At 36.6% G+C, this 14,661-nt stretch overlaps 2 protein-coding genes across 2 annotated transcripts in view; both read left to right on the top strand.

Annotated features, from left to right (window-relative positions):
* LOC129727061 (RNA-binding protein 42) overlaps positions 1-11,263 on the top strand; it is a 45,754-nt gene extending 34,491 nt beyond the window's left edge. Inside the window, exon 5 of the mRNA XM_055684459.1 lies at positions 10,768-11,263. Coding sequence (XP_055540434.1) covers positions 10,768-10,892 — 125 coding nt within the window. The 3' untranslated portion in view covers positions 10,893-11,263. The remainder of the gene's footprint in view (positions 1-10,767) is intronic.
* A 173-nt stretch (positions 11,264-11,436) lies between these two features.
* On the top strand, positions 11,437-12,432 carry LOC129731858 (radial spoke head 1 homolog). The gene is made up of 2 exons (XM_055692208.1): positions 11,437-11,537; positions 11,729-12,432. Exons 1-2 carry the CDS (start codon positions 11,448-11,450, stop codon positions 12,425-12,427), a joined length of 789 nt encoding a protein of 262 aa, XP_055548183.1. The 5' UTR covers positions 11,437-11,447; the 3' UTR covers positions 12,428-12,432.
* Positions 12,433-14,661: the final 2,229 nt, after the last annotated feature.

The following is a 14,661-nucleotide window of genomic DNA, read 5'->3' as shown; positions in this document are numbered from 1 at the left end:
AAGTTATTAACCATATCCAGTGGCTGAACCGCCATGCAAAATTTCAGAACCCGTACTTGCGGAGAAAATAACCACTAAAAGTCTGTTGCTAGATTGATTTTATAAAACAAATTCTACTCAATCGCTGCCGTCGTTGTTTCCCATGGGAAACAAGGTGTGTAGTATAGGCACTATATTTGAGCGAGGAATGTCGGGAAAATATTTCCTACTACCCTTACTAACACGCAGAGAATCCTGAGAAAGAATCCCCAGGATACCGATTAACACGGTGACGGAATCGTGAAAGGAATCGCAAACACGATCCGGAGGATTCCCACTCACGATTCTCATTCAAGAATCCTAGAGCTATATACAGGGCATTCCTGAGGATTCTTTTTTCAGGAATCCTTTTCAGGGACGCTCACGAATCCAATGTGAGGAATCCTAGAGAATCTATGCGAATGGTATGTGTTCGTCCGGGTATGCATCGAACATCTGTCTGTTTATGGGAATGGAATTTTGTGACTATACAAGAGTCTGGGAAAGAGGCTGCTGCACGAATAACATAACATAACAATATCGCATGCTAGCCTAAAGGGCTGATGCGGTCTCGGACAACTAGATTAGATGAGAGAATTCGTTATCGATATTGTTTTTGCCACATTTTGCATGTTGTAGGATAAGTATAACAATACACCGTGCCCCAGTGCTGAGTCACTTTAAGCTCGAAAAGATCCTCGACCTAATCGGGAATCAAATCCGATATCACAATCGTATGGGAGAGCTAGCCGACCGACATCTCTAACCACAGAACCACGGGGACCACTGCACGAATAATCCAAAGATTTTAATGGGGCTTTTTTTCTAAAAGACGTAACTTTTGAGATTTATCGCCAAACATAATTCGAAAAATCGGTTATCATTGGTACACTACTGTTTGTGTCATGAGGCAAACAACAATTCGAATATTGTTCTCGAATTAGCCATTGACTGAACTTCGCAATGATATATTTGAACAGCCCGTGCGATGCACGGTAAGCGGTATTGTTAATAATAATAAGAAAACACTTAATTTTTTACGCTGTTAATTTAAAAGGGGGAATTCAATTTTTTTGCAATCATATTTTTAATACAAGTTCCTAACCTACAAGAATTTATAAAACTTCAGCTTAGCTTAAAAGACAAGTATTGACATCATGATTCCCCTTGCCCCTTATTCAACTTATACGTTCTTGAAGTGATAAAAAAAAGTTAAAATATGATATAACTTTGTAGGGAAAAGTCCTGGAGATGTATGGTCTTTGGCAAAAATGTGTGTTTTGTGTGTTCTCACAATTCCTCTGAATAACACTTTCGTGTAAAATGTAACTAACAAAAGTTAAGTACAAAAAACTAAATTTTAAGTAAGTTTCATATAATATACTTTATAACTTTGTTCCGAATGAAGTCAGGATTTTTATTTGTTCAACAAAGTTTCATATTTTTGAATCTTCTACAACTTTCCTGAATAAACCATTCCTCTATCTGTTAACAGTTAAGTTAGTTTCTTCTTATTTTTGCTATAGTAAACTTTGCGTAATTTTTGACAATTTGCGATTTTGCGGGTCATTCATACAAACAATCGTTCCGAAGACACTATTAAGCTAGGATGAAGGTAAAAGGCGCCATGGAATTAAGTTCCACTTTTTGCCTTACTGGGCCACTGTGCACTGATAGGGTCGATAAAGAAGATAAAAGAATAGTAAGTCTGGGTGGATAAAACATTAAAACACGTAGCAAGTAACTTCTCAAAAAGTGACACTGCAAAAAGGAAAAAAAAAGTGCGAACAGCAAGAAACGTTCGGACAATGCCACCAATGATCAACAATTACTGTTCGCAGTGGGTTCCATACAAAAAAAAACCTGAATTAATCCCCCTAGCGGTCAGACCCAGCCTTTCTCATTCAAACTTATTATATGTTAGAATAGATTTACACGATTTAAGAGAACAAATACTCCTTGAAAATTTCTGCTGGTTTCAGCACAACTATACCATTATTAAATACTATACCATTATTAAATTAAAATTAAAAACCTAACATTCACACACATATGAGCATACATTAAAACATACATAAGCAAATATAATGAAATAAATATGTTTCGAATACATCACGCAAAAATCCAGATGACTACTTCTGGTTACCGGAGTACATCCTAAAATGACTAAATTTTGCCTAATCCGGGTATTTCGATGGCGAAGATGCCGACTTCATCCATTATGAGTATTGCGGAAGCGGTACACCCAAAGGCCAGAAATCAACTTAGGACGCCATTTTAAATTTCTAGATACTTAGTAGCTTCCGATTTCTGGAAAACAACCTTAAAGGGACAAACATTACCAATGTTTTTCAGGAACATTATCCCGGGCTCTAAAGCCGGGAGTAAACTCCATATTTCACTTTGAAACCCGATTTTGCAGCTTTCGGTTTCTGGAAACCATCCACACACGTACACACCCACACACAAACATATACACCAATACATGCACACATGCAGAAAATGCTCGTTTCGTCGAACTGAGTCGAGTAGTATATGACATTCGACCATTTGGATCACTTTTCTACCTTTTAATTAGCCAGTGATCGTTTGGAGAAAGTCAATTAGTTTACTTTCATTATGTGATTTCACATTTTTATGAAGAACGGACAAAGTTTCAATCCGAATACAACGAAATTCAATAGCAACCTATGGTGCAACTAGACCTTTCATTTGACACTAATTTTGTGAAAATCGGTTAAGCCATCTCTGAGAAAAATGAGTGAGTTTAAACAACCTCAGGATAACTTTTCTTTACATAACTTTTGAACCATATGTTCAATCATAACGAAATTTAAAAGTTAAGGGTTTTGGAGACAGCCCGATCATTTGAAACCAGTTTTATTGAAATCGGTTATGTGGTTTCTGAGATATTGATGTTTCGTGATTTTTACATATTGATACATAACCTCTAAACTAAAAATCCGATTACAATGAAATTCAATAGCAACCTATGGCACAACTAGACCTTCGGTCCAGCCATCTTTGAGAAAAGTGAGTGAGAAAAAAAAGGTGCACATACACATACACACATACACACATACATACATACATACAGAAAATGCTCAGTTCGTCGAAAGGGGTCGAGTGGTATATGACATTCGGCCATTGGGACCACTTTTATACCTTTGGTTTTTCCAGTGATTGCTATACCTTTCTAGGAGAAAGGCAAAAAGGAAATCTGTACATTTTTTTATCGATTGAAAAAGTGAAAGTTTGACCGCTTGAGGCATGTGTTCCGGTTTTTTCAACATAACGAAACTTTTGAACACTACTTCAAAACGAAATTCGAAGATCAAATTTTTCTTACGCAAGTCATTCGCTTGGAAATGCGCAAAATCTTCAGAGACTTAAATCAAGTTTTCTCGTGAGCAAACGTAGAAGCGAAGAATCCGGCAAGCAATTACTCTGCGACGCGCAGTGCAACGTTTCATATAAAGAAAAAAGTGAATTTATTATTGAACCAATTCTTTATGTTGATATGTTTTATGCATATTTGAGACATATTGAAATGATATTAATAACCTCGTAAGTTCACCCATACCAGTGGTTCCCAACCTTTTTGGTTCCGCGGCCCCTTTCGCTATACAAAAGAGCTCCGTGGTCCTCTATGCGAAGTTAGGAGTGCTTCACGACCCCCAGAAGAATTTCAGATACATGTTTTGCTCTACGGGGCTGCGTTTTTCAGTCTCATATCGTTCTGAAAATCCAATTTGTTCCACGTTATAGTCCTAGTACGCAAAAGAGTTGAAAATCCGCCTTCACAGACGCATCTTGAAAGACATTTTTAATTACCTGTCAAATTTACCAAGAGCTTCGCGGCCCCCCTGGGTAAGTCTCGCGGACCCCTTGCCGGCCGCGGACCCCTGGTTGGGAACCACTGACCTATACGGTTAACTATTCAAATAACACGTTATTTTTACAAAATCTTCTTGGGTTTTATATTTAATTTTTAAATTACTCTATATCTTTTCAAGTAATTTTAATTTAAGGAGTTAATATAGTAATGAAGATAGAAAATTAAACTAACTAAAAATATGATTGTAGAAACTACGAAAAATATAGTTCAGCAGGTGGGACTCGATCCCACAACTACCAATATCCGGTCAGATGTGTTTCCGTACCACCGCAGAACGTTAAAGACGTAGTTCTAGAATCGAGTTTTGTATCGCTTATCCAATTCTCGCACTTCGTACATTTACTCAGTAGAGACTATTATTTATAGCTGGCTATTGTTTCAGCACCCTCATTGGAAGTTAGAATGACTTCTCAGTGTGAGAGATAGAAACGTGCCAGTGAGTTGCCATCTCTGCTTTTCAAGTAAAAACAAAAAAAAAGCCAACGGTAGAGGCATGCAACTACTACATTTCGCATATTACTAATGAGGTATATTGTAACGTTGAGGCTTCTTGAAGGCAAGTTGAAGGCTTCTAAGTCATACTTCTTTATGCTTAGAGAAAAACGACAATTTCGATTTGAAATTGAACGTTTGATTGAAAAAGTACCCCGAAGTACCTATCTGAATCTCACTTTACAATCAAAATTCACGTTTCGGAATGAGCAAAGCATCGTACATCGGTCCTTCATTTTTCCGCATAATACGTAATTTACGTATAAACCGCCTAAAATCTTCCCGGATTAAGAAAATGTAAATGTTTGGCAACAGTTGAATGTATATAAACATAATTAATGGGAATTTAAATGAAAATAAAAATTAAAAAAGCGTTAAAGTCACTTTTTTCGCCTAAAATTCTTTTAAATATGTTTTTCAAGCTAAACATTTTAGACATTTTTCTCGTCACACCAAATAAAAAATTTACTAGGATGGTTGTTTTGATTTTTGTCCCGTATTCCCATACATTCAACGCACTGTACGACGTTGTGACGCACTTCTATCTTTGCCAGAGACACCAGAATTCACGGGAATGGTTAAAAAGCTATAACCTTCCATTTTTTTCGGGACTCGAGTCCCGTCCCATCTATACTTTGATTGGCGAAAAAAACCATGCCTGAGACATCGGTGATTGCGGGGTAGGGTCCCGTCTGAATGAAGAATTTTGTATTTCGTAAGTTTTGCTTATCTGATCGGCGAAAGCTTTCGGGTTTTGTTCTGGAGAACAGTTTAAAATGGCCAAATTCAATATGGGTGTTTCCATAATCGGGATTATGCCCAGAAGCCGAAATTTGATCCCATTTTTTTAATAATCATGATTGCTATTTCTGGTTTCTTTTTGGGCAGCCCAAAATAGCCAAATGCTGCCCAATATGGATATTTCCGCAGTCGCAATGATGCCCAGAGGTTGAAAATAATACTGGTTAACAAAGGTTTGGCCCTAGAGTTCAAACTGGAAAAAATGAAAGATTATAGCTTTTTAACCATTCCAATGAATTTTGGTACTTTTTTCGCTCTTGTCGATCAGCCATGGTCGAAACACCGAACTGTGCTGCCCGGTTGCCACTTTTGCATCGAAACACAGCACGACGTGTATTGCAACTGCAACTGAGTGTTAATGTTGAATCGACAACACGCAGAGCGATAGCCGAACCACTGGTGGCAGTGGCTGTTTTTCATTTTCGCCACGGGCGTTTCAAACTTCGGCAAACACCGGAATCGAGGGATTTGGCTTCGTAAAAACACCGGCCGCAGCCGAGAGTTTGAACTTCGAGAAAGCATCTCGACAACACGCTCGCCTGCTTGTCCTAGCGCGGGTTGATTTGATTAGTGTTGGAAAATATCGAGCAAAATCCGTTTGCGAGTTTTGATGTTTTCAATCAAACCTATCTCGCTTTGGCAAGAGAGTGCGAGGTCGCAAAAGCACTTGTTTACTTGTTAATTTTATGGTCATTTAGGATGAATCCTATATGGTAGTTTGCAAGTGCAAGAAATAATTCGTATGCTTTGTGCCGACAGCGATAAATCAATTGCGATTGGATAAATAGAGAATCAAATGTTGATTATAACCATAATGTATGTTTCAAGATATTCAAAAATGCATCTTTCGATGTAGGAAGATGAGTGATCAATCCACCTAAAAGTGAGATAGAAAATTTACTTTTTTATCAGATTGAGATAGATGCTTGATGTCTCCGGCAAAATTTTAGGTGATCTAAAAACAAGAAACTTGGCCGAAGACAACATGTTTCTATCGCTTACATATTATGAGAAACATCAAGTTTGGTTTGGAGATATTTTCACCTCAATCATCTCCAAATTACGCAATTTTACGCAAGTGGCAAATCCGTACGATAAAATAACTATCTTAAGACTTCAATAAAAGGCAAAAACTTTTGTATGTAACAGTATGTAAGGAGCCTTTTCGCCTGTTTTTCAAAGCTATTTGATGCCGCTTTTTATATACAAAAATTTTAAAATGAAGAGTTTTGAGTTTCGAAGGTGGCACTAAATGATCTTTAGTTTAACTTGCATGCATGCTTTGGTAAGGGTAAAAAAAAGGTGAATATGTTAGAAAAAATTTAAATTTTTTAATTTAAATATATTTTTTCAGTAATGTAAGCGTGGATAAATAGTAGCTTTTTTTTCAAATTCCATTTATTCTTCTTACCCGATTTCAAAAGGGACGAGCAGAGAAAAAGTTTTAATGTCCACTTTTGGCCACTCACGTGCTTTTGTGATAACAGAATTTGACGAAATGAGCAACCAATGCAGCGGGAAATCTTACTAGTATGATATTCTCTTTATCTGAAGATTAATATAAGAAAAAACTCATATTTTGGTTAATCTATTTTTAACACTAACGTCATCAAAGTGTGCATGCATAATTAGCTCAAGATCGTTTAGTGCTACCTTCGAAACTCAAAACTGTCGGTAACAATCGGTATCAAATAGCTTTGAAAATCAAGCGGAAAGACTGCTTACATACTCTTACATACAAAAGTTTGTACCTATTATTGTAAGTCTTAAGATAGTTATTTCATAGTATGGATTTGCCACTTGCGTAAAATTGCGTAATTTGGAGATGGTTGAGGTGAAAAAATCTCCAAAAATATCGAAATATGTCAAAAAACTTTTTTATTTTGGGAGATAAAAAACAATGTTCTGCATAAACATGCATTTTTGGATTACTGATAACTTTGTAGAAGGTTTGAAAACTCGGAAAAATCTGAGAAACAAGTTATAATGAAAATTGTGATTTTCAGTACCTCTTAACAGAAAACTTTATGTTCTAATAATATGTAAGCGATAGATACATGATGTCTTCGGCCAAGTTTCTTGTTTTTAGATCACCTAAAATTTTGCCGGAGACATCAAGCATCTATCTCAATCTGATAAAAAAGTAAATTTTCCATCTCACTTTTAGGTGGATTGATTACTCATCTTCCTACATCGAAAGATGCATTTTTGAATATCTTGAAACATCTCCGAACATACATTATGGTTATAATCAACATTTGATTCTCTATTTATCCAATCGCACGAAAACGGCAAAATAAAACACTGTGGAACGGTTTATTCGATCAGTATGGTTTCTTCGACAATATTTTGAACAATAATTTTGTCCATTCGAAAAATTAACCAAGTGAAAAAAAAAATTAAAAATTATATTCAGAAAAATTTTTGCTCTTGCATTTTTTTTATGTTCCACAAATTATCAATATTAAACATTACTCTCTTTGGGGCTTCCCGCAAATGCCGACAAACGCTATAGTAAACTAATTCAACCGCATTTCTCTATCATCAGACGCCATACAAAACAAAAAGTATTCTAATTTATACACTTGTGTTCGAGCGTCTTGATAGAAAAATTTTCACTACACTTTTCACTACACTTTTCACTTTTTATTCACTTTCACTATTTAATTCTATCACTTTTCACTTTTCACTTGCAAATACGTATTTCGGCACTGACATAGTGCCTTCGTCAGTGCTTATTTGGACAGTCCAAATAAGCACTGACGAAGGCACTATGTCAGTGCCGAAATACGTATTTGCAAGTGAAAGGTGAAAAGTGATAGAATTAAATAGTGAAAGTGAATAAAAAGTGAAAAGTGTAGTGAAAAAATATTCTGTTCTAGGATTAATGCCAAATAGTCCAGTCAGCGTTTAATTTGTTAAAATTTCACGGCCAAATCTACAGATGGAAAAGTTATCAATATTTATCGTTAATTTGGATGATCGCTTCTTATCGATAATATCGTTTAATTTCGGCGCTAACAATAGTTGTTGATTTATCGCTGACGGCACAAAGCATACGAATTATTTCTTGCACTTGCAAAATACCATATAGGATTCATCCTAAATGACCATTATATTAACAAGTAATAAGTGCTTTTGCGACCTCGCACTCTCTTGCCAAAGCGAGATAGGTTTGATTGAAAACATCAAAACTCGCAAACGGATTTTGCTCGATATTTTCCAACACTAAGCAAATCAACCCGCGCTAGGACAAGCAGGCGAGCGTGTTGTCGAGATGCTTTCTCGAAGTTCAAACTCTCGACTGCGGCCGGTGTTTTTACGTAGCCAAATCCCTCGATTCCGGTGTTTGCCGAAGTTTGAAACACCCGTGGCGAAAATGAAAAACAGCCACAGCCACCGGTGGTTCGGCTATCGCTCTGCGTGTTGTCGATTCAACACTAACACTCAGTTGCAGTTGCAATACACGTCGTGCCGTGTTTCAGATATGCCACTCAGTGTAGAGCGTGGTTTGGACATGGCTGTGTCGATTAATGTAATATACATACGATAAAAACCAAACCGGATACCGCGTAGTGGTCAGTTTGAACAACGGTGCTATTATGATTGTACTGGACACACTTTCGGGATTACTGGATTACACACTTTCACTGATTCTCGAAATAAGAAAAAAGGAGATAGTTTTCGATTTTCAATACGATGGTCAATTATTCACATTTGACTCAAAGTAGTTATAATAGTCTCATAGTCGGCAATTTATATGTTTTGTTTGTATCCGGTATGACTATTTGAATACTGAAGTAATAGTGAGATGTTCAAGTGTGTCTTATGTTTTTTTTTGTGCTTAGAAACATTGTCCGCGTTATCTTCCCTCTAGCGGTTTCTGGAGATTATAATTGAAATGTTGAAATATTCTGGACAATTTTTCGCAAAAATATGTGCAACTATGCCATCTTGAAGGGCTCTTTTTTGTGAGAAATTATACTGTTTTTCTTTTTCTGTATCGAGCATAATCAAACTAAAAAATCGGTTTGTGTAGTTAAATATACAGGGTGATTGGTTCCTTGTTGGGAGTTTTTTTTTCGTCAAATGTGGCCCTCTATCAGCCTCTGAAATACTTCCATCTAAGAACCAAACACTATGTATATTTAGGAACAAAATACAAAAGAACGTGGATAGAGTGCTCTAGTGCTACATAAGATGTAGTAAAGTAATCCAGAGCATTTAAAGTTCCAAAATTCTTAAACAAACACTATTTGCTTTTTTGCATCCCAGTTTTTCATACTTTTTAAAAGTAAGAGCTGTTTACCTAATTACAGAAAAGTACCAAGCTTCTCCATTAAATGAATTTAAGCCAATAATGGGGTCACGTGGTTCTCTGTGGGCAGACAGTACAACACTTTCTTATATACTGGGGTTCTTTTTCCGCGGGGATTCCAAAATCAATTTAAAAAATTCGTGTAACTTTCGAAAATACGCGTTAAAGAAGTTCCACTTATTTTTTTATATTGTCTGTTGAAGATTTTTTACCTCGACCTCTGAATTAACGAATTGGATGGAAATCATAGAAATCATACTTCGTGAAAACCGACCATTCCGCGAACTAGCCGAACATGCGCGAAAAAATAACATTTATTCAGAAATCCGATAAAAAAATGGAAAGTAACTTCAATTTCATCGATTTGTAGAAAAACAAAGTATCTATATGTAACAATTATATATCAAAACATGTCTGCAACTTCTTGCAATTGTTTTGGGCTTGACTTGTGTTACCCAAATGTTTGTAATAAACATACCTACCTATTCGAATATAGGATATACCAAGACTTGGACTGGGTACGATGCCTGTGAATTTTGTTCGTTAGCTTTGGTAAAGATTTCAACATTGTTTCATGTAAGAATCGCTCGTGGGCTTGATTTGTGTTACAGAAATCTGTAAAGTTTTTGCTTGGTGTCCGCAACAATTTTGTACATATTTTAATTGAACCCACAATGAAATTTTCGGTCCGATTATATTACCAGTTATCGTCCTCCAAATAAACTCGTTGTTTAGAAAATAATAACAAAAAGAAAATTTAGAAAATAATGAAAATATTTTTATGCAATCATTTACACAATTCGTTAAGTTTCGAGTTTCGTTTGGATTTGATAACGGTATTCATGCTAAACACGGACGCACAAAATTCATAACAATGACATGGGCAATTACGAATACAAACAAATTTCCTGTGAATTTTGTTTGTTCGTTCCATAAAGTCCATTCAAAGTTAATTTCTACGTATTTTTTATAACTAGATTACTTAAAATTGTTTGTGAATAGGTTGAGTATTTGTTTTATACATGCTGGTGTGTAAAACATTACTATGCACCCATTGTTATACAATCTAGTATATCTGGCAAAAAAAAAACCGCAGCATAAAAAGTGTTTGTGTGAATCACGTTTTGATTGGCAAGCAATTGCTAAAAAAACTAGTGGCTATTATATTAGTGCACCCACCTACGCCCGGGTTTACCGTTTGTTTTTGATGCGATCTCTTTCCTCTTTTTTTGCTTTGCAGGTCGCTACGTAGGCAGTCGTCCCATCAAGCTGCGTAAGAGTACCTGGAGGAACCGTAGCATCGAAGCTGTGCGGAAAAAGGATAAGGAAAAGCAAGCTCTGCTCAGTCTCTTCAATCAGAACTAGCCGGAGTTATCTGGCAGAATTCACAGACTCATAATAGACGCATTGTGTCAGCCGTGCTACAATTTTTTGCTGATTATTGTTGTTATGCAGTGGCTGGTGCGTTTCTAGTTCCGTGTGTGTCTCTGACGGTCGTATCAAGAAACTATTCATTTTTTCAAATGAGTTTGTTTTGGAACGAATAAGACGGAATTTTGGGAGGAATTTCAGAATTTAAAAAAATTGTTTTAGTTCTATGAATCAGCCGAGAATGTACAGTTTTGGAGCGAATTGCTAACGTTTTTGTTAGATGCTGAATATTATCTAAGTTCCATTATGCTCACTTATTATTGACATGAATAAAAGCGTGCATTTTTCATCCAGTATCAATTTTCTACCAATTGTTTTCATTTTTATTATTCAGAATCAAAAAGAACTGTGCTGATATTGGAAAGTAGTTTACTCGAGCATGGCATAGTGATAACGTGTTTGAGAAAATGGGACATTTTCTCGTGTAGCTTATTGTTTCATTAAAAGCATTTTTAGTGTTATAGTATGCTGTGATCAATTTCAAGTGCAATGACACATCGTTTGGGTTGCGAAAAGATCCTTCGGGAATTCGAATTGTCCGACGAGGATTTAGCAGAACGTGGTAAATTTGATGTTCAAGTAAGTTTGAAACTAGCTCTTGGTAAACTCTTGTTATTAAATACTTTGTCTCAAAAGAATGATCAATCGTTGTCATTTAACTTTGCTGGTGTAGACAAGAATACTATCGTTCTTTGATAACAAAAACATTGACACTTTGTATTGAAGAATAAGGTTGTTAAGTTTAATAATTCATCTATACTAATTCGCAGAAATACAATGGACCTTGGAACCGAAAGCTGCAGGCCCACGGCGAAGGTAGGGCGAAGCTAGTCAACGGCTCTCGATACGAGGGACATTTTCGAAAGGGATTACCGCATGGAAAAGGTCGCTTATTCGTTAGAGACGGCTATCATTATGATGGGCGCTGGCGTAAAGGTCTTAAGCATGGAATGGGCCGTATTCATTATCCGGACTGCTCTTGGTACCAGGGAGAGTTTCGTAAAGATTTACGTCATGGCTGTGGCAGCTACTATTATCCTAACGGGGCACAGTACCAAGGAAATTGGTTCAAGGATCAACGACATGGCATAGGAAATTACACATTCAGTGATGGTAATATTACGCTACGGGGTACTTGGATTGAAGGTGTTGCCCGTGGTCCTGCAGAAGTTGTTATGGAGGACTGTCGCTATAACGGATACTGGGAAGGAAATTTTCCTAGAGGACCAGGTTATTTCAGTTTCTCTGCGAAAGTTATGGTTAAGGGCAAGTTTTACATTGATAAAAAAGAAGGAGGCGAGACAAAAACACTTGTGTGGAAGCCAGAAGCATTCGAGAATTACGAATACTCGAAACTACCTCTAGAGCCTATTCCATTTCCAGTGGAACAGTCGGACATGTCGGAAACAAGCTCTTCAGATGAGGACGAATGTCTTTCTCGTGAATCAAGTATTATGTTGAGTGAATAATGTGTATGGCTAATAGAATTCTTCAGTCTTGATTTCTGAAATACACTAACCGTTTTTTTCTCACAAGCAGACATGTGCATACATACATTGTAATGGCTCATCACTGCGACCAAAAACATTTATTCTACAGTGCTATTTCGATTTTATCGTGGAAAAAAATATTTCACGAATTCGATGAAACCACTAATATAATGAAACGATAATAATCAGTTTTATTTTGGCTGAGTTCTAACGGGTGACAACTAAAAATCTGGAATTTTGTGGGCCTTTTTTACTCCACAACAAACTTGCTCGGAGGAGCATGAGAATATTTATTTATTTATTTATTTATATGTTTGAATAACATTATGATTGCATTCCTTCCAAAACACCATACAGATGAAAAATTTGTGTTTTGACCAGAGAAAATTTCATCACAGCACGTCAAAAAACACAAACGTTTCTGAACAACCACCCGACTCTATTTGTACCCCAAATACGCAACCCTATAAATCCACCTCAGTGTCGTCCAATAGAAGATTTCTTTGGAATTTGGAGTTCCTTCGGTGTAAAAATACCTGGAGATCAACGAATTGCGAACAGTTGATCGGTAGAAACAACACGCAAAAGTTGAAGTCTTATACTATCATTGTGTCTTCCCGATTCGCACAAATGTTGCACAGAAATCGCACAATAAATGTGTGAAACGCATAACGCAACAGTTGTACTGCGAATACAAAGACATAGAATGAAATCAGAATATGTATCATATACCGACACTTTATTTCTCACGTCGAGTGTATTAGTGACTGCTACTCATGGAGCAGTGCAAGCAGCAAACAACAACTTGTGAACTCACTAGATTTAAATAGCTATGATACTCGATCGATTTATCTCGATGGATTTGGTCATTAAAAAGTACCATTGAATGATTTGCAAAAAATAAAAACGAAACAAAATTCTGTTCACAACATTTTGTAATCAACACTAGCTTCACCTCAAAACTAGCAAAACCCTCCATTCCAAAAAGCCACAGAAGCGTTGCCGATTTTTTTTCGAAAAGCGGACTTTAAGGGCGTACAACGCTCTTGTTTTGGCATCATAAGAAAACTTTGTCGGAAGGCCGGTAACGCGGACCTTTCTAAAATGTTCAATGTTTTTTGTTAGTTCACAATGAATGTATCTCATGAGAAATAAATCAGTTTTTCTTGAAGTTCTTCCACCTTTTTTGACAGGTGTAGAAGAAAATTCCAAATTTTTAGTTATAACCCGTTATTAAAATTCATAATATTTGAGTAAAACAATGCATTTTTTTAATATGACATAGTGATAACTAAAAATTGACATTTATTTTCTACTGCTGTCAAAAAAGGTAGATGTACTTGAAGAAAAACTGTAAACAAACGACTGTTGGTAAAATCAAAACAGCACTGTATCATGCATGATATTAGTCAGGTATTTTCTATACTCCTTAGTTCATGATATTGGGAACTATTGAGAATAAGTGACATGCTGATTTAAGTGATGTGATTGTGTGTTTCTACTCTTTCGTTTCAAGCTTACTGTCTTACTGCTTATTGTAAAAGGACCTATTTGGTCAAGAGGAAGAAATCTTATTAGAGCCTCGTTTCTTCTGATAACATCGCGGCACAATCACAAAATAAATAGTATACGTTCCTCTGGATAGCTTTAATCAAAAACATCATATCTAAAAGACTGGCATCTCTGGATCGATCCTATGCAAATGACAGGCGTCTAATCAAACAGCGCACTCCACCTATTGAAGGTGGTAGCTTGTTATGAAGGTGGTGGCTATTACATTGCTACGAAGTCATTGTGTGCGTATGTGATATTCCTGCCTGTGCGTTTGGATTGCATTCGCAACGCCAGCACACATACTAGCAGCGTCAGTTCCACCTGCACCCAATAGGCTGCGCTGCCAAAACTGCCGCTTGATTTCGGGCCGAGTTCCCAGTATTCTCGATATGATGTTTTTGGTTAAGGTCTGGGAGGGAGAAACAAATACTACACTCGAAATTACAAACAGAGGACACGCACATTCGTCGTTTTTTGATAGCGTGTAACTATCTTCCAGCCGTACCCCGAGCATGACTTGACCAAAGTTTTGACGTAGAACTACGTCTCTCAGGAAGTTCGACTACATACTCGGCTACATAGGGATGTAAAATGAAAATCTAAAACAAAAAAAGGGGAAAAATATGTCCAATTTCAAATGCTAATAAATCGGTTGGTTT

Source organism: Wyeomyia smithii, chromosome 3, assembly GCF_029784165.1.
Source record: "Wyeomyia smithii strain HCP4-BCI-WySm-NY-G18 chromosome 3, ASM2978416v1, whole genome shotgun sequence".
Taxonomy (NCBI): domain Eukaryota; kingdom Metazoa; phylum Arthropoda; class Insecta; order Diptera; family Culicidae; genus Wyeomyia; species Wyeomyia smithii.
Note: the sequence above shows the minus strand (reverse complement) of the source record. Positions and strands in the feature narration are given on the sequence as shown.

Excerpts from the sequence above, each read along its gene's own strand:
- LOC129731858 (XM_055692208.1), top strand. The coding sequence starts at position 11,448 with ATGACACATCGTTTGGGTTGCGAAAAGATCCTTCGGGAATTCGAATTG. Across the intron at positions 11,538-11,728 it reads GTGGTAAATTTGATGTTCAA|AAATACAATGGACCTTGGAA; the intron begins GTAAGTTTGAAA and ends ACTAATTCGCAG.